Source organism: Lycorma delicatula, chromosome 5, assembly GCF_047948215.1.
Source record: "Lycorma delicatula isolate Av1 chromosome 5, ASM4794821v1, whole genome shotgun sequence".
Taxonomy (NCBI): Eukaryota; Metazoa; Arthropoda; class Insecta; order Hemiptera; family Fulgoridae; genus Lycorma; species Lycorma delicatula.
In genome coordinates, this window is record NC_134459.1 from 81,309,631 (window position 1) to 81,333,225 (window position 23,595).

General features: G+C 31.1%; 1 protein-coding gene across 1 annotated transcript in view; it reads left to right on the forward strand.

Moving 5' to 3' along the window:
• LOC142325124 (dihydrolipoyllysine-residue succinyltransferase component of 2-oxoglutarate dehydrogenase complex, mitochondrial) overlaps positions 1–13,221 on the forward strand; it is a 56,151-nt gene extending 42,930 nt beyond the window's left edge. Inside the window, exons 9-11 of the mRNA XM_075366484.1 lie at positions 5,745–5,943; positions 10,378–10,629; positions 12,288–13,221. Of these exons, the coding sequence (XP_075222599.1) occupies positions 5,745–5,943; positions 10,378–10,629; positions 12,288–12,422 (586 nt within the window). The 3' untranslated portion in view covers positions 12,423–13,221. The remainder of the gene's footprint in view (positions 1–5,744; positions 5,944–10,377; positions 10,630–12,287) is intronic.
• Positions 13,222–23,595: the final 10,374 nt, after the last annotated feature.

The window sequence follows — 23,595 nt, forward strand, 5'->3', positions numbered from 1 at the left end:
TTTTTTTTTAATAACAAAAACCAATTTTTTATCAATATTTAGTAGTAGATGATAGATTTACATACAGTTTTTCGTATATTTCCTCTCTGAGCTTCTTAACAGTAGGGATTTCATTGCGATTAGTACTGATATATAATTCTGTGGAATATGTGACGATTGAAATCTTTCAGCAACAGATTTGCAATTTGTGGCCTATTTTTCCCTGGCGTTTCAAACTGAATGATTGCAACTGTCGTTACTATCACACTCCTTAGCTATCCTATTTATCCTTTGTTCTGACCACTGGCTAATGAGTTCAGCATTAGCCATGCTGAACTCAGCAATGAGTTCTTGAACTTTCTCAAAGTTAATCGTGCTACGGAATTCAAAATCAGATAGCTTTTGAAAAATTTATATACATTTTAGATTTATTTTTTGAACAACTCTTAATTGTAAGGCCATGTTGACCAGAAAATTGTGTTTTTATCTCGTTCATGTGACACTTTTTTGTCACAGATGAATTACATAAAACAAAAAATCTTTAATTTATAACCTGATAAACAAACTCAAATTAACATATTATTCTAAACTGTCTTTGACATAATGCAGCACCGTTAAATAAACCCAGTAAGAAACAGACACAAACTAAATATATGGAAACCAAAAATCCAACTAATTTATTAGATATCACAGCTGAGGGCTTAATGAACCCATCAGACTAAAGTACGGCATTGCAATTAATTTATACTACACTATGCCATCATAATACGAGAAAACAAAGTAAGAACATATAGCAAAAATAACATGAGTTCTGGAAGTTTGAGTCATCCTACTATAAGTTCTGTTGTTGCACAATAATTTCTTATCCACGAACAGGGCGTAAATTTAATTCTATTAGGCTTACATCAGTATTCAAATAATAATAGATAAGAAAGCAATGGTTAAAAACAACCGTGTTTCTTAATAAGTTCATTATTTTCATTAGTTATTTATAATTTTGTTTTATAAACCTAAATTAAGGCCCCTTTCTTATTTTATGCATCATTTGAAATATTCACATGATTGTAATAATATATATTTATTTATGTATGAGTATAATATAATTAATTAACATAAATACTAATTATACATGTAATTATATAAGGGATTCGTGAGTAGAACACAAAAACAGAAGGTATTATAGTAGTTGTTGAGAATATGTATGTCACTCGCTGATACGGCTTCTTTAATTCATCATGTTGTCACATTTTTTATTATCCTATAAATTAATTCTCACCTAAAACACAAATGTTTATTAATTTAAACTACAAATATGAATTCTACAAAATTAATGCCCAATAGTGGAAATTTCTTTTTTCTATACTTAATGTTAACTGAAATGTGATTGATTTTACTTGAAATGACCTTACACTTAAATAATGGTAGTTTTGGGGTAAATATTAATAATAATTATTGAAAAACAATTGTTCAATCTGTCTCCAAAAATAGAAAATTTTTATCTTAATCCGTTATGATATTATAGAAATTCAAAGTTGTTCTCAAAAAAGTGCAAAAAATTGTTAGTTTTCCACTTTTCATGCACCTAATTTTCAAATGAATGATTGTAATATATCGGCCAAATCCAGTTAGCATAAAAATAATTGCAGTTAATGATACATTCATCTTTATTGTGCAATTTTTTCTAAAGATAAAAAGAGAAATTTGACAAATAAATTATCTTATTTTTCTACATTGCGTCCAGCAGAAATAAATTTTCTTCACTGGATAGCTTCCTGATCTCATCAACAAAACAAGATGGGTGTCCCAACAACCAAATTGTGCATCATTTTTTAATCTTTTCTTTCCTAAAGTTTCTTTTAGTAAACCAATTATGTGGAAAGCAGATGGTGATAAGTCTGAACTGTACAGTGAATGTTCAAGAGTTGTTCAATGAATTTTAGAGTTTATAGCAGCCTGAGCTGCTATATCCGGCCATGTATTATCATGGAGAAGTAGGACATTGTGAATCAATTGCCAGTGTTCTTTGTTGTGATAAGCAGCTCTGATGTCATCCGACAACTGGCAGTAGTATGCTGAATTTACTGTCCTACATTTGTGCAGGAAATCAATCAGCAGCACACACCTTTTGAATACCAAAACACAGTTGCCAGAACTTTTCCACCTCTCTGTACTTGTTCTCTTGCTTTCTGGGATGTAATGGTGGACCCATGTTTCATCGCAGGTCCCAAATGCCTTTCCTTCCTCAAAGCAATTCAGAAGCCGCTGACAGATGTCTTTTCAGACATTTCTCTTTGTCTCTGTAAGAAGATGTGGAAACCACTTTGCTAACAGTTTGTTGTATGCAAGAGTAACTGACAACATTGCATGCACACTTCCAATACTTGAAATTGCCCCCTCTGATGTAACTTCAGCGACAGTTATATGGCAGTCCCCTACCACAAAGTCATGAATGGTCTGAATGCTATCATTATTGATGTTTGTCTGTTTGTGACTTTTATTTTCTATTATATCACAGCTCTTTGGAATTTTTTAGCGTAGTCAAACACTTGAGTTTTTGATAAGGTAGCATTTTCAAACTGTGCCTGGAGTCAAGTCAGAATTTCAGAGGCTTTGACACTTTCGTAGATGAGAAATCGAATTATAATTTGTTGATACCTCCTTGTCAGAGATTCTGTTGCTGCCGTGGGACTGTGACCTATGGGTATGGTTGGCCTGTTGCTCCCCTCCACACATATCCAACTAACTACCTGCAGCACCCTTTCATATTCATTGCTTTTCCTTAGTCCGCATGCAATAAAATTCTGGTTTATATATGAATGACCCTCTTATCATGTAATCCTTTATTTCTCCACAGTATTGCAAACAAAGTCAAAATTGCAGTTACTTTTTTTAAATTCCCTTTTGAGTTTACCAAAGTTTGATTGTGTCATTTTTATAAGCCATTTTTGTTAGTATGTGTATTATATTTTTTAATTTATCCACTGTGACTTGAACTATGAAGTGCCAAAAATGTAAGTTATTACATGTGTTCTTTATTCTTTTAGTGGCAGCTCCTTTAGGTCATCACTTGTCTTCATCCATTTCTGTCTTAGGCCTTCTCCTTCGGGCCCCCTTGTAATTTTCAATCTTCACCTCATCTATTATCTTAATCCTTCTTTTTCCTCTCTTCCTTTCTCCTTCTACTGACTCTTCCACTGTAGTTGTCAACATCCTGTAACCATACATTCTAACCAGTTTTCTTTTGTGTACTTCCCGTATTAGTGCTCTTTTTTTCGTAATCTGGTCATTACTTCCTTATTCCCAATTTTATCTGTCCATCCCTCTTCATATACACAACTCAAAAGCCTCAATCGAGACCTTTCTCTTCCTCATCACCCTGTTCCACTCCCATATGAGACACTTACACATAACATTTGGCTAAACTCTTCCATAACTGTAAGCCCAGACTTTTACTACATAGTAATTCCCTCTTATTGAAGATTTCCATTGCCCTCTTGTCATCATAAACTCAAATATCTTCCCTTCACTAGCCCTTACTTCTAAATCCTCCTTATTTACTTACATTATTTTAGTTTTTGCTATATTTATTTTCATTCTTTCCTCCAGGTCTGTTAAAAATCTTTGAAGCATATATGCACCATCAGCTAGAATTAACCATATTATCAGCAAACTTTATGCATCTTATTTTTGCCCTCCTACAGTTATCTTTTATCACATTTTCTTATCATATCTTCAATGTAAATTTTGGACAGTGTTTGTTAGAGGCAGTATCCTTGCCTAACACCTTGATCTACTCCTACCCAGCCAAGTCATATTCTTATTTACTTTCATTGCTACTGTTTGTCTCATGTATAATTCTTTTAGTAACCTATGGTCTTTTCCATTCTATGTTTTTCTCTGTAAGAATCTCCATCATTTTCTCCCATTTAACTATCAAATGCTTCCTCTAAATCTATGAAACACAGAATCATTCCTCATCCTCTCTATATATTTTTCTCCGACCATCCTTAACTAGTAGCCCAGTTTCCTCTCTGGTTCCTTTGTCTTTCTTGAAGCCAAATTATTTCTCTCCTGCATTTTCATCCATTATTCTTCTCAAACTCTAGTTTAAGATTTAAAACTCAATATTTTAGCAGCATGGTCTCTATTAAACCTTTTTTCTGTCTGTACATTTTCTTGTACCAGTTTTCTTTGGAATTGGTATCTGTATCATTACTGTTTTCATAAGTGTCCTATTCTCCATAGTGTGTATCCTTTTACACAGTTCAACTGTTTCTTCCACTCCTTCCTCCTTTAAGCATTTATAAAACTCATGTGAAGTTCCTCTATTCAGTCAATTTTCTATTCTCCATTTCTTTAATTGCTTCCTGTATTTCACATTTTAATATCGATGGTACTTTATCCTCTTCAGCTACCTCCCACTCCTTTTCTATGTTTTCCTTCAGTTTTCTCTTGTCATTTACAGGTGATATCACTGTAAATTCAGGTGATATCACTCTTGTAATTTACATGATATTCCTTCCATCTTTCTTTTCTTTCTTCTCTTTTAGCATTTTACCATCCTTATCCTCACTTTCCATTTTACTGTTCTTTTTCCATTTATCCCATACATTGCTCTTCATTTTCCTATACATTATATCGTACTACCCTTTCTTTTCTAGATCCTTAATTGAAGGAAGCATTCTTCCTTCAGTCACCTTTCCCTAGCTTTTTGTGTTTCCCTCCGTAGCTCATTGTTTATTTTTTGATACATTGCTCTTTCATTTTTTCATGCCATCTTTCTTCATTTTCTTTAAATTTCTGTTGTTACCCACGGTTTCTTAGTTCTATTTCCCTCATAATAGCTCACTTCTTCCTCTGCTGTTTTTACTGTGGCATTTTATATTCTCACCCTGGTCTCCTCACTATTTTCATTTTCCATTTTTCTTTCTTTAATTGCCTTGACTAGTTTTTCTTCTATTGTTTCTCATCCAGTTTCTTCAACTTTTTTAAGTTTAATTTCTTAACCTTCACTTTCTTTACTGCTTATAAAGCTATCTCATATTTATAAGTAGTACATGATCACTATTGATATCAACGTAATCTGTTGGCTTTCTTAACAGCATTCCTATACCTTTCTTCACACCTTAGTTCACTCAGACCTAATATCCATTATAGTAGTTATCTTCATTTCACTTGTTTAGCTTCTTAGCTCTATCTAAACTATATTACTAATATAATTTGATTCATTGAAATTGCTGTTTTCATTCTCTTGTCCTGTTTCATTAGTTGTTCTTAATGTTCAAAATTTCATATTCCAGTTAAGATTCATCCATTTCCCTCAACCAAATATTATTACATGAGCTAATTAAGATTTAAACGTCACATATACAATGATTTCAGCTTTACTCTGTGAGATTCTTAAACTGGCCATAGTTTGTCTAACTTATAGAAGTGATTTTATTCTTTTCAACATTATTTATACTTCAGAAAAATTATAAAAATCAACAAACAGAACTAAATGTATGTAAATTTTCTCTAACCCTCCTACTTGGTATTGAACAATTTCATTTAATCTCTCACTTTGTTGTTACACAAAATCATAATTCAGATTTTATAATGTAATGTTTAAGCTGATGAATTATCAAGCAAAAATTTATTACCTGGTTCCTGAAGACTGATTGTCCATTTTGAGAAAACCAGAATTTAAGAATGGTGTTTGCTTTTTTTTTTAATATTATCTTTTCTTTTCATAGATTCATTTTTTTTTTTTTTTTACATTTTAGTGCTATAATGGAATTCAGAAAATTACATCAAGAGGCATTCCAGAAAAAGCATGGTCTTAAGTTAGGTTTTATGTCAGCCTTTGTTAAAGCAGCAGCTTATGCTCTTCAAGATCAACCTGTTGTTAATGCTGTTATTGATGGTACAGATATTGTTTATCGAGATTATATTGATATATCAGTTGCAGTGGCAACACCAAAGGTAAAATTATGCTTTGAAACATTCACTCTATTACTTTATTTTGTAAGCCGGTCATGATGGAGAATACTAAAGTTAGTTCTATTAAGTTTAAAATTAGTAACAAGATTTTTTTTATTTGTAATTTGCAAAACCCTTCCTTGAATACATTTTTTAAAAATATTATTCTAATTAAAGTGAAAATTCAATTTTATTTAAATGCCCCATGTGGAATTTTATGATTTTTTGAATTTTCTATAAAATTATGAATTTTGAGAATCCCCATGAATTAATATGGTATCATGCTCTCTGTAATACAATAAAAATATTGTTTGTAGATTGATGCATTCTGTGATAAATAATTTCATTAAATAAATAAAAAATTATAAGTTATGAGTGTACTGAAATCAGATAGATCATATTACTATGTACCAAGTAAAAATAGACAACATTATTTAAATAAATAGTATTGTTCATTTGAAAATAGGATATAGGCAGTATTAAGCAAATCTTATAAAATTACTAAACACTAAAAATAATTTATTTAGTACTTGTTTGTGACTTATTTACTTATTTTTTAATAATAAAAGTAATTATTTGTATAAATCACTGAAGTCCGCATAATTTTTAACGTAACTTAGATAACAGTAATTATGATTGAACGGAAGCCATTTTCAGGCTATAATTTTTCACAGTTGTAGAAGCCTACACTGAAAGTAAATTTTATTTTATTTTTTACTCAAATATAAACAGTTAATTATTTTGTTGAATTTTCAGCTTTTGTATTCACTATCTGTTAAGTCTTCAGAATTCAACAGCTGATGCCTTTTAAAATTTAAATTAAAAATAGTGATTTTATCTAATTTTAGAAAGAATATTTTATTGTACTTGTTTAAATTTCATTCTAGTTTAAGCGAAAATTAATTTTTGTTAATTCACCACATAGGATTTTATGATATATTAAAATTTAAAAACTGTTTTTAAATGAGTGTTACACACCCATGTTTTAAAGTATCATGCTCTCATTCAGTTCACAGGAAAAGTTAAAAGTATACCAGTTAAAATTATACAAATACATAGAATTGACAGAAGGGTCAATCCATTTGAAGTGGGTGGTTGCTTGACCAATTCAAAAATAATTGAAACTTACCCACTTGCTTCCTAAGTCTTTGAATTTTAAAACTATTTTTTTTATTTTTTTTAATTTTCTATTTAAGCAGTTTACCTGTGGTGGCCATATTTGTTATGGTGTGCACACCTATTTTTGTGAGTGTAAGGGGTTATGGAAAAACTCTTAACTAAAAAACTATTGGTCCTGGAAGGATGAAACAAAAAGCAATTTATTCATATTTTCTCGAGGTAACAGATTGATCCATTGGTTTATTTGCCTATCTCTTTTCTTTCTATGAGAAAATTACCAATAAAGTTGATGAACATGAAAAACAGTGAAATTTCACTTTTGATGATCTTTTTCATAAGGCAGAGATTTGAATTGGTCAATCAACCAACTTAGGTTTTTTTTTTGGGACACTTCAAATGTATTGACCCAGGAGAGAATTAGTATTGGAGAACAAACCACTATGTTTTTAGATCTACACAATGATGGTGCATATTTATGCAAATTTAAATGGAGGAGCACCCAGTTGTTACTGTACTTCCATAGTAATTTTTGTTTGTAAATCCTCTGCAACTGCTGTTAAATTTAAAGGTGAGTTTTAAGAATTCATCTTTACATTTTAAGATGTTAACATTTACTGTAACTAAGAGATATTGATTCCTTGTGATGTGCCTTGTTTCTGAATAAGTCATGGAAATCCAGGCTTCACTCCCTGTTACTGTTCTAGAAATAATTCAGAAAGCAAGTTCGGATTGTTTTAATAGGTTTGTGTCGCCTCTTTGCAGCAATTTGTGTCTTTTTAGTGGTTTCTACCTTTCAAAATTGACTGTATTCAGCATCAGATTCCCATACACTCACTAATATCTCATAGCTTTACCTTTTAAATGGTTTGCAATTGCTTTTTATATTGGTTATCTCATCTGTTCCTTCCATCTTTCTTATTCTTTTCTGATTAATTATTTTGAGGCTTGGACTCATTATTATGAGTTGTAAACTAATTAATGAATCAGACTAATTGTTATGAGAATAAACTGCTCCACTGACTTCTACATTACTGGCAGAGATTGAAATTGTAGCTCATGGCTTTACCTGTAAGGACTCTTTACTTCCCGTCCAGAGATTACACTAAACTATGTTAAGAGACATCACTTAACATTACATTTTCATTGCATCTTTAGATTTAACATTATTACTTTCTCAAGAAGAAGCGATATGATTTCATTCTTCCTAAAAAGCCTATTGGGTAAAGCCAAAGTCCTTCATAATTCCTCCTAAAATTCAGATATAAAGCAGTACACTACTATGTTAAAGATCAGTTGAAATGGTACATTGTACAACTGAATATGAGAAACTTCTACATGAATTTCCTAGTTTGTTCACTTTTTTGTTTAAGAAGATTGAACAAAGTAGAAAATTCTTGTAGAAGTTTCTCATATTCATTTACACAATGTACCATTTCAACTGATCTTTAACATAGTAGTGTACTGCTTTATATCTGAATTTTAGGAGAAATTGTGAAGGGCTTTGGCTTCACTCAATAGGCTTTTTAGGAAGAATGAATCATGAGTAAAGTAAAGTGATAGGTATGAGAGAGGGTGGTCTTTACCTCTGAACCTACTTAAAGAATATCTTGAAAGTTCTCCAGTGTTTAGATTTCATCCTACCTGCAGTCCTGTAGGTGTTGAGGGTATTTATGTGCAAAGTGAGAGGAGCATTTACTAATTAATTACATCACATTGATAAACTTAAATATACTGTAACAAACTTTTTTTTCTTCTAGTGATTAAAGAGATACAAGCCTTCAACTGGAACACTTATCTATTTTTGGAATAACATGTGGAATTATCCAACTGAACAACAAACCACTCATCCAGAGCCACAATGACTAGTTCAGTAAATTAGTTAATAGTGTTTGTTAACCTTTCTAGTGTATGCTGTGTTTATTGACAACCAGTCTCTCATTGTATTATTCATAAGTATTGTAACATTTTCTATACTATATCGATAAAGTGAAAAAAAATTGTAAATAACATTCATACGAGGTCTGTAAATAAAGTAATGAGACTGGTTCAGAAAAACTTTACTTACAGTTGTACTTTCACTCTTATCACCTTCAAAATAGTTCCCTAAGAAAGCCACACAACGCTTCAAATGGTTTTCCTGCTCTTCATAGCAGTGCTGGAACTCAGCAACCGGAATATCCTTCAGATGGTTGGTTACATTTTTTGTGTTTTCTACTGTTCCAAAATGGTCTCCTTTGAGGTATTTTTTTAAAGTTGGGAACAGGAAGAAGTCGCAGGGACTCAAGTCAGGTGAATAAGGTAGTTGAGGAACTACAGGGATGTTTTTCAGTGCCAAAAACTCATTAATTGATAGTGCAGTGTGTCAAGTGCAATGTCATGATGCAGTATCTTTGATGGCTGGTCTCAAATGGGCAACTCTTTTCCGCAGTCTCTCAAGAATTTCTAAACATATTGATTTACAGTATGTCCTGTAGGCAAAAACTCCTTATGGACAGTGCCATTACTATTGAAGAAACAAATTAGCATGGTTTAGATTTTTGATTTGCTAATATTTGCTTTTTTGGGACGTGGTGAATTTGAAGTGTGTCACTCCTTGCTCTGGCATTTTGTTTCTGGATCGTACTCAAATATCCAAGATTCATCACCATTAATAGCATTCTTTAAAAAATCAGGTCAGTTTCAATTCACCCTAGAAGATCACGGCACACTTCCACCCTGTTGCTTATCTGTTCAACAGTGAGGTTTTTTGGGACCAATTTTGCACAAACTTTTTTCAAAACTTTTTATTTGTCAAAATTTGATGGGCTGGTATGGTTCAAATTCAGTTGTTCTGCAATCATTCTGACAGTTAATCACCAGTCATACCGTATCAAGTATGATTCGCTGAACATTGTCGTCACTTTTTGATGTTAACTGTCTTTCAGAGTGTGGATCTTCCACAACTGATTCTCAGCCATCTTAATGCTTTAAACCACCTAAAAACTTGGGCTTGTGACAGAGGGTCATCTCCGTATGCTCTTTTCAATTCTGAAAAAGTTTCAGTAGCATTCTCACCAATTTTAACACAAAACTTGATTGCACAATGTTGCTCATAATTAGTATCACTCATTTTTGTAACGCACAACAAAAACTCATTTCATGAAAAGTTTGTTGACATCTCAACATGGGAACAATAGACAAAAAATATTAATACCAATATAAATTAGCTGTTCATATAACCTCATTTTTACTAGTAACTTTACAGTGTTCCCACTTTGGCTACCAAAAAAAACTAGTCCACTTTATTTACAGAGCTCTTATTTTTATTATTCTGTGTAGGGATTAGTTGTACCAGTATTGCGTAATGTGGAGAGTATGAACTATGCTGACATTGAAAAAGGAATTGCAGCTTTGGGTGAAAAAGCAAGGAAAGGACAGTTAGCTGTTGAAGATATGGATGGTGGTACATTTACAATCAGTAATGGAGGTGTTTTTGGTTCATTATTGGGTACACCTATCATAAATCCTCCACAATCAGCTATTCTTGGAATGCATGCCACATTTGAGAGACCAGTAGCAATTAAAGGACAGGTAAGTTATATTTCTAAATAATAGTTATAAAAAAATGTCAGATAATAAAACACTTTGTCAGTGTGTTAAGGTTATGTTTAGCCGGATCAATCGGCATTGTATGTTTATTTACTTAATTAAAAAACTTAACCTTTTCAGATCATATGGCCTTGGAACTGGTTATGTACGGCGTCAGTTTTAAAACGCTGTTACAAAATCATTTTATATGGCATATAAGTCGGTTATTTTGTTTTATATTCACAAAGGAATCAGTTTTATTACACAATTTGAACGACGTTTATACGATGTAAAATGTTTTATTTAGACTAGAAAGAATATGACAATTTTTTTCTCAGAAATGTGCTTGTGTGTGTGTGTGACTTGTGTATTATAATTGCTATGACGATTATGGATTTATTTATTATTTACAAAAATAGCTTATCTTACTAGCAACATATCGATGTATTGAAACACATAATAAATTATGATGTACGGCACACACAAAAAAAAGAAGGAAATTGGGGTCAGAAATACGTCACTTTTACTTGAGGTCTATAAATATCTTTTCTGACAAATGATATCGATAAACATGTAACTCATAACGATTCGTAATGAATAACAGTATACAGTAAAAATAGTTTTTTGTCAATCTGAATACCTTTTTCAGTGGTGGGGATTTTTATAAAACGTACTTTTCTGAATATACTTTCACTTATACTAACATATGATTTATGACATGGGATTTTCATCATATTTTGCCCAATTTTCAACCGATTTGCTTGAAAGTATTATTTTTAAAATCAGTAAACTATGTTTCATAAACACAAAGCAAAAAAAAAAAAAAATTTGCTAATAAAAAACATGGTAGAAATGCGCAAAAAAAATTCTGCAATTAAATAATTTAAATAATTTTCTGAATTTAAGTAATTTCATGTGATTCTTTGATCTCAGCTGGTATGATTTTTCAGTCATAATCAATTGGTACCTTATTATCAATTCCAGTATTTTAAAATTTGGATTCTGTCTGTTTAATCTGTAGGTTTTCTGAAAGCCTGCTTAAGTATATTTAAATTGGATAAAAAATTTACTATTGAAATATCAGTGTTCATTTTATAAACTGATTCAGTTTACTCTTTTTATTATAAATATGTTTCCCATGGTAGTATGACTAATATCCTTTTATTTTTAATGAAAGACTAAAAAACTGAGAAATAGTTAAGAAAAGTCTATAATGATTGTTACTACTTCCCAAAAACTAAATGAATGTAGCAGTTTGATTACTTATCTGATCAGCATCTTCTAAAGCTTCTGTTATTATTATCATTATCATTGTCAGTTGATATCAACAGTATTATCATTATTATTTATAAGTGTCATTCTTACCGATGTTATTATTATCGTTTTTCTTTTTTTATCAGATTACGTGCGTGACTAATAATTGATATAATATCGTAAAATTGGAATAAGTTGCTAACATCTCAATCTTAAACTATGTCAAAGAGAAAATTTCTTGCTTTTTTCTTATTTTCTTTTGACTAGTTTTTTTTTTGTAATTGGAGATTAGTGTATACTATTAAAAACCAACCTATAATTTCTAAAAAAAGAAATTATGTTTCTTATAGCTATTTGTGTTTTATTATTTTTAATGTTATATATAATGATGTATATTATTTTTTCAGGTTGTAGTAAGACCTATGATGTATATTGCATTAACATATGATCACCGTTTGATTGATGGCCGTGAAGCTGTTTTGTTTCTTAGAAAGATCAAAGCCGCTGTAGAAGATCCAAGAATAATAATCGCTGGCCTATAATAGGTCTAAAATTGTATGAAGTAGATATGAATGATCTACCACAAAGGAATGTAAAAAATTTCTGTGGTTGTAATTATATTCGTTTACATTGCTTGTTGCACTATAGTATGTTACGTGACATTGGTAGCTCATCCCAGTAAAAATGTGCTGGCATTTTTCAAAATCAATAAAAGAGACTAAAATCAGTTGTTTTTAAATAATATTTGTGGATAATGTTGTATGTATGTGACAATTTATAAAGGAACATCATGAGATTTGTCAGGGTTAAAAATTTATTTATTTATTATTCATTGAAAAATAACGGAATCTGATTTAATATTCTGATATATATTTTATATTTAATATTGATTTTTATTCTTTGTTAATTTCTTATGACAAGAAAAATCTACACTTAAAAAGGAAATACATGTCTATAAAAACCCGGACTTGATAGTTTATATATATATTTATTTATTTATTTATTAATGTTAATAATTTAAGTAAAATAAGTATGTAAGTGAATCTTACTAATATTAATTATAAAGCGCTTTATGGTGGAATGGATTTCTTTTTTATTCTATTCTGAGCTAGTCTTGTGATGATGTGAACAGTATTTTAAATTAACATCCTAAATTGTAATACCTTAAGTTCATATTATGAATAAGCATAATTTTTCATCTTACTTCACTTGCGAACATATTAAGTTGTAATTTGTTAAGGACTTTATTATTGTCTAAACTGTAAATTATATTTTAAGTTATAATTTGTAGTGTATATTGGAATATATAGCCTGTATATACAAATATAATTATTTTATTTATTACCTTTTCCATATGTTTAGCAATTTTAAGTGTATATTTTTGAATAATTACATAGTGTTGTGCATCTGCATATGTGAGGCTGTTCGAGTTGTGTGTTGTATTATAGTTTATGATCTATACTTAAAAAAAGATCTTTGTGGCAGTTCTGTTTAATACATAAGTTGTTATTCAGCATACTGCTAGTCATAAAAAATGCATTTCTTTCTTTTGTATTGTATTTGTAATTACAGAGTGAAAATTCTGAATAGCATAGACTGATTGTGTCACTATTAAATATGTCCAGTATTAGGATATGTCTGTAGTTTGGAGGGGGGGGGGGCTGAGAAAAAGATTTTATTACAGTTTTAAGTAAAGAATTTTGATTTATATCAAATATCAGTTCTAGCTGTATATTCAGAATGATAACAGAATACTGTGTACTAAAGCATTGTTTAATTATTATATATTATTCATAGTTCATTTTAGCAGTACACAAATTAAAGAAATAAGTGATTAAAGGTTTATTACTTATTAAAACATGTTATTAGAGAAAACAAAATTTAAAATTAATAGTTATAAAAATTTACAAAAATTTAAACGAAAAAATTAAAAATTTTAAATTTTTTTTATAAATTATACTTAATGAAATTTGTTATTTGTTACCTATTCATTTTCATTTACCAGAAAAATTGTCTTCCTAAGTGAAAGTCTAATTTGTGTGCCATTTTGAAGCTGTGATCACCTTTTTTGATTCCAAACTTCTTTACATGTATGACATGTGGAATCACTTCAGTGTACAAAGAATAATCTTTAGTGGTTTATCATTTTGTCATGAAGTATGTGTTATTATTTACTTATTATTCACTTTCTTTTATACACAAACTTCTATCAATGTTAAAGCTTCCTTGTTACATTTTAACTTAAGCTGTCAGTTTACATTCACTCATAATTGTCATTTAACATTTACACCAGAAAAACTCTGCTTAATGAAAGCAATAGTTTTGAATAAGTGCAAAATGGTTTTATTTATAACGTACACAGTCAATTCTAATGTGTTCTTGTATATGGTTAAAGAAATATCAACTATGGTGATAGGTATGCGTGTGTGATACTGATAAAGTAATATCATTCTGCCATTTGTATAGTATTATCATGTTTCAAAATGAATATTGGGGTTTTAAACTTATGTAATAGTTATTAAGGTTTTAATACTGCCACTGTTGTGTTTGGGTAAACACTAAATTGATGTATTAATATATCAATAAAAATAAATCACCTAAACAGAGAGAGAAAACAGAATTCCCCATTTAGTTGTGCTTTGATCACTAGGGTCATCTTCACTTCTTGAATTTTTAATTGTAAATTATCATTAAAAATATAATTCTGAGTTGTAATTATTATTAATGCACTAACAATAATGCTTTATGATAAATAAAAATAAATTAAAACAACTTTATAATTGATCTCAGAATAATAAAATTTTATGGTTTTAAATCAAGAAACTAGAGTCCAAAATAAGTAGCGTACAACATAATTAAAATTTGTTAATGTTTCTGCATGTATAAATTGATCTGTTAATTAATTATTGGATGGCTTATAATTTTGTGTTGTGTTTCAGATTTGTTTTACATAATTTATTTTATATATTGTTTCATTCTTTATTACTACAGTTTTAACAGCAGATATTTATAAGCTACTCCTGTCTTTATTATTATGCACTTGTTAAAAGTGAAAATTTCTGCCACATCAGATAATACTGAATTTTAATATTTTTTACTAATAATTTGTTCAGAGAATTAATAGATAACCATTATTTTCTTTTGAACAAATTTAAATCCCAAATTGATGCATTGAGTAGTTTATTAACAGGACAGTTTTAATAAAATATTTATAGAAATGAAACTGTTTTATTTAATAAACATATTGTATATTCTCAGGCCTACACACTAAATATGATCATATGCTAAATATCTTTATTTTATCTTTTTAATACGTTTATTTATTCCATTAAACATATAATTAATACATTAATTAATAATAATAGTGTAGTGGTTATATTTTTTATAAAATTAAAAATAACTGACATTAAGAACCAAAAAGCCTTTATTATCTGGCACATTCTTTCATTACCCTAAGTGGATCAAAAATCAATATTGATAATAAGTCAGAGTGGATACTTATTATACTTTTATTATACTTTTAATTATTTAAAGTATAATATTTAAACTTAGTATTTATTCTTTTTTTTTCTTCAGTCATTTGACTGGTTTGATGCAGCTCTCCAAGATTCCCTATCTAGTGCTAGTCGTTTCATTTCAGTATACCCTCTACATCCTACATCCCTAACAATTTGTTTTACATATTCCAAACATGGCCTGCGTACACAATTTTTTCCTTCTACCTGTCCTTCCAATATTAAAGCGACTATTCCAGGATGCCTTAGTATGTGGCCTATAAGTCTGTCTCTTCTTTTAACTATATTTTTCCAAATGCTTCTTTCTTCATCTATTTGCAGCAATACCTCTTCATTTGTCACTTTATCCACCCATCTGATTTTTAACATTCTCCTATAGCACCACATTTCAAAAGCTTCTAATCTTTTCTTCTCAGATACTCCGATTGTCCAAGTTTCACTTCCATATAAAGCGACACTCCAAACATACACTTTCAAAAATCTTTTCCTGACATTTAAATTAATTTTTGATGTAAACAAATTATATTTCTTACTGAAGGCTCGTTTAGCTTGTGCTATTCAGCATTTTATATCGCTCCTGCTTCGTCCATCTTTAGTAATTCTACTTCCCAAATAACAAAATTCTTCTACCTCCATAATCTTTTCTCCTCCTATTTTCACATTCAGTGGTCCATCTTTGTTATTTCTACTACATTTCATTACTTTTGTTTTGTTCTTGTTTATTTTCATGCGATAGTTCTTGCGTAGGGCTTCATCTATGCCGTTCATTGTTTCTTCTAAATCCTTTTTACTCTCGGCTAGAATTACTATATCATCAGCAAATCATATCATCTTTATCTTTTCACCTTGTACTGTTACTCCGAATCTAAATTGTTCTTTAACATCATTAACTGCTAGTTCCATGTAAAGATTAAAAAGTAACAGAGATAGGGAACATCCTTGTCGGACTCCCTTTCTTATTACGGCTTCTTTCTTATGTTCTTCAATTGCTACTGTTGCTGTTTGGTTCCTGTACATGTTAGCAATTGTTCTTCTATCTCTGTATTTGAACCCTAATTTTTTTTAAATGCTGAACATTTTATTCCAGTCTACGTTATCGAATGCCTTTTCTAGGTCTATAAACACCAAGTATGTTGGTTTGTTTTGCTTTAATAATCTTCCTTCTACTATTAATCTGAGGCCTAAAATTGCTTCCCTTGTCCCTATACTTTTCCTGAAACCAAATTGGTCTTCTCCTCTCAGTTCTTCTGCATAGAATTCTAGTTAAGATTTTTGATGCACGACTAGTTAAACTAATTGTTCTGTATCTTCACATTTACCTGCCCCTGCTTTCTTTAGTATCATGACTATAACACTTTTTTTGAAGTCTGACGGAAATTCCCCTTTTTCATAAATATTACACACCAGTTTGTATAATCTATCAATCGCTTCCGCACCTGCACTGCGCAGTAATTCTACAGGTATTCCGTCTATTCCAGGAGCCTTTCTGCCATTTAAATCTTTTAATGCTCTCTTAAATTCAGATCTCAGTATTGTTTCTCCCATTTCATCCTCCTCAACTTCCTCTTCTTCCTCTATAACACCATTTTCTAATTCATTTCCTCCGTATAACTCTTCAATATCTTCCACCCATCTATCGACTTTACCTTTCGCATTATATATTGGTGTACCATCTTTGTTTGACTCATTATTAGATTTTAATTTATGTACCTCAAAATGTTCCTTAACTTTCCTGTATGCTCCGTCTATTTTACCAAGTGTATATTCTTCTATTATGATTTTAAATTATACTTCGTGCAAAACTCTATAAGTCGGTCCCCTCTTTCATTCCTTTTGCCCAGCCCGTATTCACCCACTATATTTCCTTCCTTGCCTTTTCCAATGCTTGCATTCCAATCTCCAACTATTATTAAATTTTCATCTCCTTTTACGTGTTTAATTGCTTCATTAATCTCTTCGTATACACACTCTACCTCATCATCATCATCATGGGCGCTTGTAGGCATATAGACGTTAACAATCGTTGTCAGTTTAGGTTTTGATTTTATCCTTATTACAATGATTCTATCGCTATGCGTCTTGAAATACCCCACTCTCCTCCCTATCTTGTTCATCACGAAACCTACTCCTGCCTGCCCATTATTTGACGCTGAATTAATTACTCTAAACTCACCCGACCAAAAGTCGCCTTCCTCTTCCCACCGAACCTCACTAATTCCTACTATTTCCACGTTCATTCCATCCATTTCCCTTTTTAAATTTTCTAGCCTACCAAACTTTTTTAAGCTTCTAACATTCCACGCTCCGACTCGCAGAATGTTATTTTTCAATCCTCTGGTGACCCCTTTCTTAGTAGTCCCCACCCGGAGATCCAAACGGGGGGACTATTTTACCTCCGGAATATTTTACCAAGGAAGGCGCCTCCATTATTGTTATGTGAAAATGCAGAGAGCCACATTTTCTTGGAAAAAAAAACAGCTGTAGTTTTCCATTGTTTTCAGCTGTGCAGTACTCAGAGGACTGAGCGATGTTGGTATGGCTGTTTAAGTCATTGTGACTCACGCCCCTAACAACTACTGAAAGAGCTGCTGCCCTCTTTCAGGAATCATTCCTTAGTCTGGCTCTCAACAGATACCTCTCCGATATGGTTGCACCTTCGGTCCAGCTACTCTGTATCCCTGAGCACTCAAGCCCCCTCACCAACGGCAAGGTCTCATGATTCATAGAGGAGGATTTATTCTTATTTTATTCATAATCAAAATTTGTAAATTAAAAATCAAATAAGGTAATTTCATGGAGTTACATTGGCTACAGTTATTTTGAATTGTTTTCAGAGTCCTATAAAATGAAATTTTATTTCTCTAGCTGTCATTAGATATATCATTCTCTTTTATTGCTTTAAATATTATTATTACTATTCCTGTATTAATTATGTAGTAATTTATGATTAAAAATCAAAACTGTAGATCAAAGCCATGTTTCATTTGGTGAGTTTACTTCAATTAATATATATATATATATTCATATACCATGTGACTTTTTTTGTGAGTATGTGGTATTTTGTCAGTAGAAATGTTTAGTCAAAACTGAATGAGAATTTAAATAAACAAGTATAGTAATGTTTATTTTTAAATTATAATCTGGCATTCATGTTAATTTTTAAACCGTTAATATCACAGTAGCCAATATATTTTATTTTTAATATAATTTTCTTTTCTTTATTCTAAAGAATTTTTTTGTGAACAGATTGAATGGACTCTTCAGTCCTTTAGATATTCTAATAACACTCATAACTTGATGCCATTGGTAGAACTATTTACAAGTAATTATGAAGTGTTTTATTTCTCCATTAAATGTAAAAAGAAAATGCAATTCCAGTAAATGAGTTAGTTTTATGTATCGCTTTGTATTAAAGCAGCCAGGTTAAGGTAATTTGAAACAAAGGATGATTGAAAACAGTAGAAGATGACTAAGAATAGATTATATAAAACTGATAACTGGAAATAATATTAAAAATTTATTGAGGTAAAAGATAAAAAGCATAAAGGAATGGTTAGAAAGGAGTGGTCAGTTAGATGATTGTTGACAAATTTAAAATCTATCGGTATGAATAAAAATATGGCATATATTCAGGCTACTTCTAGTTTTATAAGTGCTTGAAATAATTTCAGATGCGAGTTGTTTATTAGTTGATTAGTCATCACATGTTGCAGTGGTATGAAAAATGAAAGCGAAAGTTATTTAATGTTATTCTAATTTAGAGTTGGTACATTTGTCTCTTAATGTATGTTTACATAGGTAGCCATATTGGATGCTTAGTTTAGTGTTGGTTGTTGAAAAGGTTACGAGTGTTTTGTTATGGTCAGTATCTTTTAACTTGTAGAAAAAATGAAACAAAGAATTTGCTTTAAAAATGGAATAAAGTGCATCATTGCATTGGAAATGTTGAATATTGCTTTTAATGATTCTTCTATGAATAAAACAAGCGTTTACAAGTGGTACAAATATTTCTAAGAGGGCCGTAAAGACAAAGATGATAAACACAATGGACGTCCCAGGACATCAACAACATCGAAAAAGAACAAAATTTTTTGATGTTTAGTAACATCGAAAAAGTGAAGAAAATGATTATGGACAATTGTCAAATCACTATCAGAGTCAATAAAGATTACTACATGAAAGTTCTATGCCATTTGCATTAAGCAATATGAAGAAAACACCCGGATTTGTGGCAAAACAATTCATGGCAATTGCACCATGATAATACACCTGCTCACACTTCCCTGCATGTTTGTTAATATTTGTTAAAAAACAATACCGTTGTGATGCCTTAGCCTCCTTATTCACCAGACATGGTCCCCTGTGACTTCCTCCTATTCTTCAAGTTGAAAAGAACCATGAAAAACAATGTTATGCCAACTTTGAAGAAATAAAGACAAAATCTTTGAAGGAGTTAAACGCCGTACTGGAAATTGCGTTCCAGAGTTGTTTCAAAGATTGTAAAAGGCGCTGGCACAAATGTATTATATCTGAAACTGAAATCTTGCATATTTACATATCCCTCATAATTTCAAATAAGAAAAAGAATAATAATCTATTTAATACTTGTACGCCTATTAATTTATATATACACATTTTTTTTTTTTAATGAAAAGTACATAAAATTTTATTTGGCTATAATTCTGGAACCAACGAAAATAAGTACCACTCACTTATGATATATCTTTAAAAAGCTCTCAATGAGGGCTTATTACTGCAGTTAAGAAAAAGTCCAAAATCTAAATTTTTTGCATTTTGGACACTTGGTTGGTCCAGTCGATTGCAATCAAAAGGGGAGTTGCACAACTCGATTTACAACTGTCCTAAATTTAAAATTTCAACATCCTACCGCTAATTGTTCTTGAGTTATGCAAGATATATACGTATGAACAGGCATCATGCTGAAACTGGTCAAAATGGAAATTTCCGTTGAAATTTTTAACGATCGCAGTACTTCCTCTACTTTTTACAAGGAACTAATTACACTTATCTTTTGAGAAGCTTTAGAATAGAGTTAGCTATAGGATGTAATTGATGACCGAGTGATCAAGCATTAATTGAGGCAATCCTAAAACCTCTTAATAGAGCAGGTTTACTTATACAGAGTAAGGATTGTTTGCAACATTATGTTTTAAAATGATTGACATATTTTTTTATATCTATAAAGTTTTCTTATAAAATAATATTAATACTAGCAGTGGTATTTAAATTTATCACTTAAGATTGGTAATGGCTGTCATCCATTTCCTATAAAAGTACAGGCAAGGCAGAATACATTTTGCACCAGTATAAGGTGCTTCCTTCATTTAATTTTAAATTACAATTAACTTTTATCACTTAAAAATTTTGTGTAATTAACGTGATGTGATTAGAATTTAAAGATGTGTTTATCTAAATGTAATTAATACATTCCCAAATGAAATCTGAAGGAACAATAAGTATACATAGTATTTTTAAAAATGTCAAACTGCACTTTGCTGTACCAGTTAACAAATGTAGGTTATATTACAACCTGCCGGGTTGGTCTAGTGGTGAACTTGTCATCACAAATCAGCTGATTTTGAAGTTGATAGTAATAAGGCTCAAATCCTAGTAAAGCCAATTACTTTTATACGGATTTGAATGCTAGATCATGGATACTGTTATTCTTTGGTGGTTGGGTTTCAGTTAACCACACATCTCAGGAATGGTCGACCTTAGACTGTACAAACCTACACTTAATTTACTTTCATACATATCATCTCCTGAAATAATACCTTATGGTGGTTTTGGAGGCTAAACAGGAAAAGGGAGAAGAGGCTATATTACAGAGACTTTTAAATACATTAAAACATCTGTAATGTGGATAAGTTCAATATAAATTAAGTACTGAATGAGAAAATTTTTTAAACTAATTTTTCTATGCTTATTTCATACAAGTAATTCCAATTATTTTATCAGTTAAATGCCCATATGTAGCAGCATATATTTCTTCTCCAATTGCATGGAGCACTCTAGTCACTATATCCAGACATGAAAATTTCCATTGTTTCATATTGTATATTTTTAGACTATTTCTTAATTCAGTTTCACTGATATCTTGCCATTACCTTCATTTTGTTGGTTTCTGTTCTTAAAAATGTTTCTTTTATGTTTGGAGGAATTGATTGGGTTTTTTTTTCAACCGCAACAGATTGTAGTTTTTATGTGATAGAGAATTTGTAGAAATTTTCATTTTATTAATATCAACTACTGTTATGTTTTTTTTTTAATGTTTCCATGCATATTTTTAGTGTTGCTTTACAAAACAAACTGCTATCATCTACATTAGATTTGTCATGGATCTGATCCAGATTTAGGCTTTCTTGAAATTGACTAATACAGGGTGATTCAAAGAAACGGGAAATTAAAAAAATTAAATAACAATGAAACATTTTTATTAGAAAATGAATTTTATTTCATGTAATTGTACAAATGTTGCCATTTTAGGATACATACATTTTAGTTTATTTTTTAAAGATGACATCTTGCAGGTGACCTCCTCTTCTACGTAAACACTCACGAAGTCTCTTCGTTAAATTGTTCATGGTTTGACGTAACATCTCAACTGGAATTTCCGCAATTGCTTCTTGGATCTTTGCCTTCAGTTCTTCCGTTGTAGCAGGTCTACTTTGGAACACTTTGCTTTTAAGGTGACTCCCACAAAAAGTAATCAAGCTGAGCGATCAGGCGATCTGGAAGGCCATCTAATGTCACCGTTTCGTGAAATGACACGTTGTTCAAACAATTGGCGTACAGCTGCCATCGATATTCATGCAGTATGTGACGTTGCTCCGTCTTGTTGAAACCAGGCTGTGTTAAGAATTGGTGGAAATCTCTTTTGTTGTTCCACAACAAAGGTTTCAAGCATGGCTACGTAACGAGCCGACGTCACTGTAATCACAACACCGTTGTCATCCTCAAAAAAATAAGGTCCTATACCACCGTAAGATGACATAGCACACCACACGGTCACTTTCTGGCTGTGCAATGGACGCTGGTATAGCTGCGTAGGATTTTCTTGTGCCCAGTATCTGAAATTTTGCTTGTTAACAAATCTACTGAGGTGGAAATGCGCTTCGTCTGACATCCACAGTTCGTGAACAAACTCTTCGTTATCATTTATCTTCTGAAGCATTACATTACAGAATTGTGCTCGCACAACTGCATCGTTCGGTTTCAGTTCCTGGACGATCTGCAACTTGTATGGATGAAATTGCAAGTCCTTCACTAACATTCTTCAAACACTTGAACTATGCAATTGTAAAGATGCTGAGAGATGACGGATTGACTTCGTATGACAGCATCTTGTAAAGCTTGAACATTCTGTGGTTTACGGACGGTTCGCTCATGGCCTGGAGGTTTCTTTTTCATTGCCGAACCAGTTTCCTCAAAATTAGATATCCATGTTTTAATTGCATGTGCTGATGGAACACGGTCGTGCCATCCCAGATTAAAATGACTGTGAAATTCTCTACGTGCTCCCTCCACACTGTCATTGTTTTTTATAAAACGCTTTGATAGCAAATGTACATTGTGCACCACTCCAAGGAGCCATGACAACTAAATGGCAGGTTAGGTTAGAGAGGCTGGCGCCACTTATCAAGTGGTACCAATCGCCCACGGCTACCAACACAACTTTCAAAATTTCCCGTTTCTTTGAATCATTCTGTACTTAAATGTCTGCACTTACAAATTCATTACAGACTGATCATTCAGTTTTACATTTTATTTTGTATTTACAACCTACAACCTTATGATTTATTTTTTAATAGCCTGTAATTTAAAACTTGGAGAGCAGTTTAAAGTGCCACTTTTACGCATACATAATGGAAAATTATTTGTTGGAACACAGAGATCAGAATATGTTAAAATTAACTAATACTATGTGATAGGTTAAAGGCAATTAATTAATGAAAAGTATTTGAAGACCAAAACAGGTCTGAAAAAAGTATTGCTGATTTAAATAATCATTAATAGGCTAGCATGTTATATTAATACCCTCCGCAGTATTATTTCTATTCCATAATGCTGTTTGGATTATTAATTTGATTACAAACTATTCTAATGTTAATTTTGTAAGTCTATTACCTAATATTAATAAATGCAGCTTAACTTTAAATATTTAATCAGTCATTTACCA